Here is a 2,766-nt window from a genome sequence, read left to right on the forward strand (position 1 = left end):
ATTGTCATGAATACAAACGTCACATGTTGGCATGTACGTATCGATTGTGTGTTTTGTATGGTCGCGTGTTGGGGGTGGGCTGCGGGTGTGTGCGTGCGCGTGTGTGCATGTGTGCGCGCGTGTGTGCATAGATCTTTAGTTGTAGTCTAACACATTGACGAACGTGACAACTAGGACTGTCATCTGTACTCTTGTCTGTAAGCCAGGTACTGTACACTCTGGCATCCTGATGGGATAGTTGAATAAAATTAATGTTTAATAATTGCGCGGAATTGACTTCAATAACGAAAACGCATTTTTAGTACTTCAAATTTCTCTATGGCTGTCCTGGTAGTACAACGTGGGGTTGTTCTGTCATTACAATAATAGCCAGCTTTTCGGTGATGTCAAAACATATACAGACGCATTTTTCAGCCAACATATCGAAACTCATTTGCTTGGATCAAATGACAAGATTCTCTAGGTTTTCATATCAATCATGGGTTCTTTGACAAATACTTACCACCGTACTCAGCCACAAAAAAACATGGACAGATTTCGGCCGTATTGTCACATTGACAATATCGAAATTATTAACGAATATTTGGACAGCCGGGCGGCTAGGTCTGGGTAGGAAATAAATATCGCTATGGTCTTATTAAGTTGCATTTAGCAAGCCTCACGAACGTACGCTCACAGGAGGGCGCAGTGTGTGATAGTTGCGAGTGAAAGTTTGTCTGTCCTTCTGTCGTCTTTGTTCCTTTTGTCTTTTTTCTTCGTGCACGTCGCCAGTTTTCAGGGCACACCCTGCAGGAGAGCGCAGATTCTGTGATCCACCGACGGACCTCCACCCCACAGAGCAGCCCACACCGCCGCCGCCACAAAGCAGCCTACACCGTCGCCACCTGGTGCCCGCCACCACAGAGGCGTCGCCGCCTGGTGTCCACCAGCACAGGGCCGTCGCCGCCTGGTGCCCACCACCGCAGAGCTGTCGCCGCCTGGTGCCTGTCGCAGAGCCACCGCCGCCTGGTGTCCACCAGCGCAGAGCCGTCGCCACCTGGTGTCCACCACAGAGCTGCCAGCTTGTAAATAAAGATGATAAAATTATAAATAACAAAATCAGATTAGTAATTTTGTTGGTATAATAACAAGACGATTTATTGTTCAATGTATTTAATCCGAATTTTTGTAAAATAACAGAATTGTGTACTTGGAATTCTAATCTTGTTGTATCGATCGTCAGCTGTACTGGTTCTCGTTAGTTCACATACTTTCGCGGTCGGGATCAAACATTCATGTGCGGACAACACGCACCATACACACGCGTAATAGCAGAGTTGTACATAGAATGCTGATATCGCAGGAGCATGCGACAGTCAGACACGGAGTTATGATCATCAACGGTAAACAAACCGCGAACAAATGATGTTGACAGCTTTGGCGAGAAGTCGTGCGCGTATTCAGACAAAGACAACGACGTGTTACATTAAAATAAGTTACATTTTATATATGCAGTCGTGGTTGGGATGCACAGGCAGTTCCGCGTTCATACTTAGTAGGCCTACTTACATGTATCACACACCAGCATATACGTCATACTACGCGTAGCTGCTATCTTACACTTACAGATATTTATCTTTATTTTTGTACATGTCATGCACCGCGTAGCTGTTATATACAGACGTGTGAGTTGCACCTGCGGAGTGAACCAGCTCCTGCTTACCACTAGAGGGCGCCACATTATCTCTGTCTCCCTTTTCCCTCTCTTTTTCTCTCTGTTTCTCTCTCTTTCTCTCTCTCGACCCCCTTTCTCTGTCCCTCTCTTTCTCTCTCTGTCCCCTAGCTCTCTTTGACTTCCTCTCTCTGTTCCCCTCTCTCTCTATCTCTGCCCCCTCTCTCTCTCTCTCTGCTCCTCTCTTTCTCTCCCTGCCCCTCGCTGGTTCTCTCTCTGTCTCCCCCTCTCTCTCTTCCTCTCTCTCTCTCTCTGTCCTCCTCGCTCTTCCTCTCGCTGTCCCCCTCTCTTCCTCTCGCTCTCTTCCTCTCTTTGTCTCCCTGCAAACTTTTCTACTGCAATCCGCTGTGTTGATCTATCGATTTTGACTAACTTTGAATTCCCCCCGACTTTTCGTCTGGAGTAAATACATCATCGTCTACACGAATATCACTATACTAGGTGTAATATGCTAGACGAGGCCGGCTGTTCTTTTACAAGTGACCTAGTGCTGATGTTCCCGCCTTTAGCACCACGTTGGCCTCTTCTTTTAGAGTCTGACATAGTTGCTGGTAATAGTTCACACAATATGTATCAACCGTAAAAACACCGTAAATATCCGATAATTGAAATAGTCTAGTCGCAAAATAGTAGGTATAACCAGGGGCGTAAATCCGTACCGAGGAGTAGGGGTGATGATCGGCGATAGCCGGGGGCGAAATTAACCTTGGCTGCCGCCGGCAGGCACGCGTGCCGCAGGCATGCCAGAGCTAGGGGGTCTGGGGGCATGCCCCCCAGAAAATTTTGAAATATTTAAGCCATTTTCCTGCAATCTGAGGCATACTGTGGGCCATATTCTCATGTCTGATGACACTATCTCAACCCTAGACTCAACCCTACAAGTTAGGATTCAAAACACTTCATGACTTTTCAGAGAGCGTACACAGTTAGGTAACTTAGGTTAAGTACTATATAGTAATAATAAACCATTAAAACACAGGTAAGAATTGCAATTTCTCACAATTTCACGTGTTTTTGTATGTTTGCAACCATACTTTTTGGCTATTCTTTTTTTC

The 2,766-nt window shown here is 46.1% G+C and overlaps 1 protein-coding gene and 1 long non-coding RNA gene across 2 annotated transcripts in view; one reads left to right on the forward strand and one right to left on the reverse strand.

The window, feature by feature from the left end:
- Positions 1–6: 6 nt before the first annotated feature.
- LOC106819574 lies at positions 7–1,195 on the forward strand. The gene is made up of 3 exons (XR_001395456.1): positions 7–666; positions 699–704; positions 779–1,195. It is a non-coding gene; the product is annotated as an uncharacterized LOC106819574 (long non-coding RNA).
- A 989-nt stretch (positions 1,196–2,184) lies between these two features.
- The window catches only part of LOC106819573 (zinc finger protein 62-like), an 11,358-nt gene continuing 10,776 nt past the window's right edge, over positions 2,185–2,766 (reverse strand). Inside the window, exon 4 of the mRNA XM_014824187.1 lies at positions 2,185–2,259. Within this exon, the coding sequence (XP_014679673.1) occupies positions 2,185–2,259 (75 nt within the window). The remainder of the gene's footprint in view (positions 2,260–2,766) is intronic.

Source organism: Priapulus caudatus, unplaced genomic scaffold (assembly GCF_000485595.1).
Source record: "Priapulus caudatus unplaced genomic scaffold, Priapulus_caudatus-5.0.1 Scaffold3729, whole genome shotgun sequence".
NCBI classification, from domain to species: Eukaryota; Metazoa; Priapulida; class Priapulimorpha; order Priapulimorphida; family Priapulidae; genus Priapulus; species Priapulus caudatus.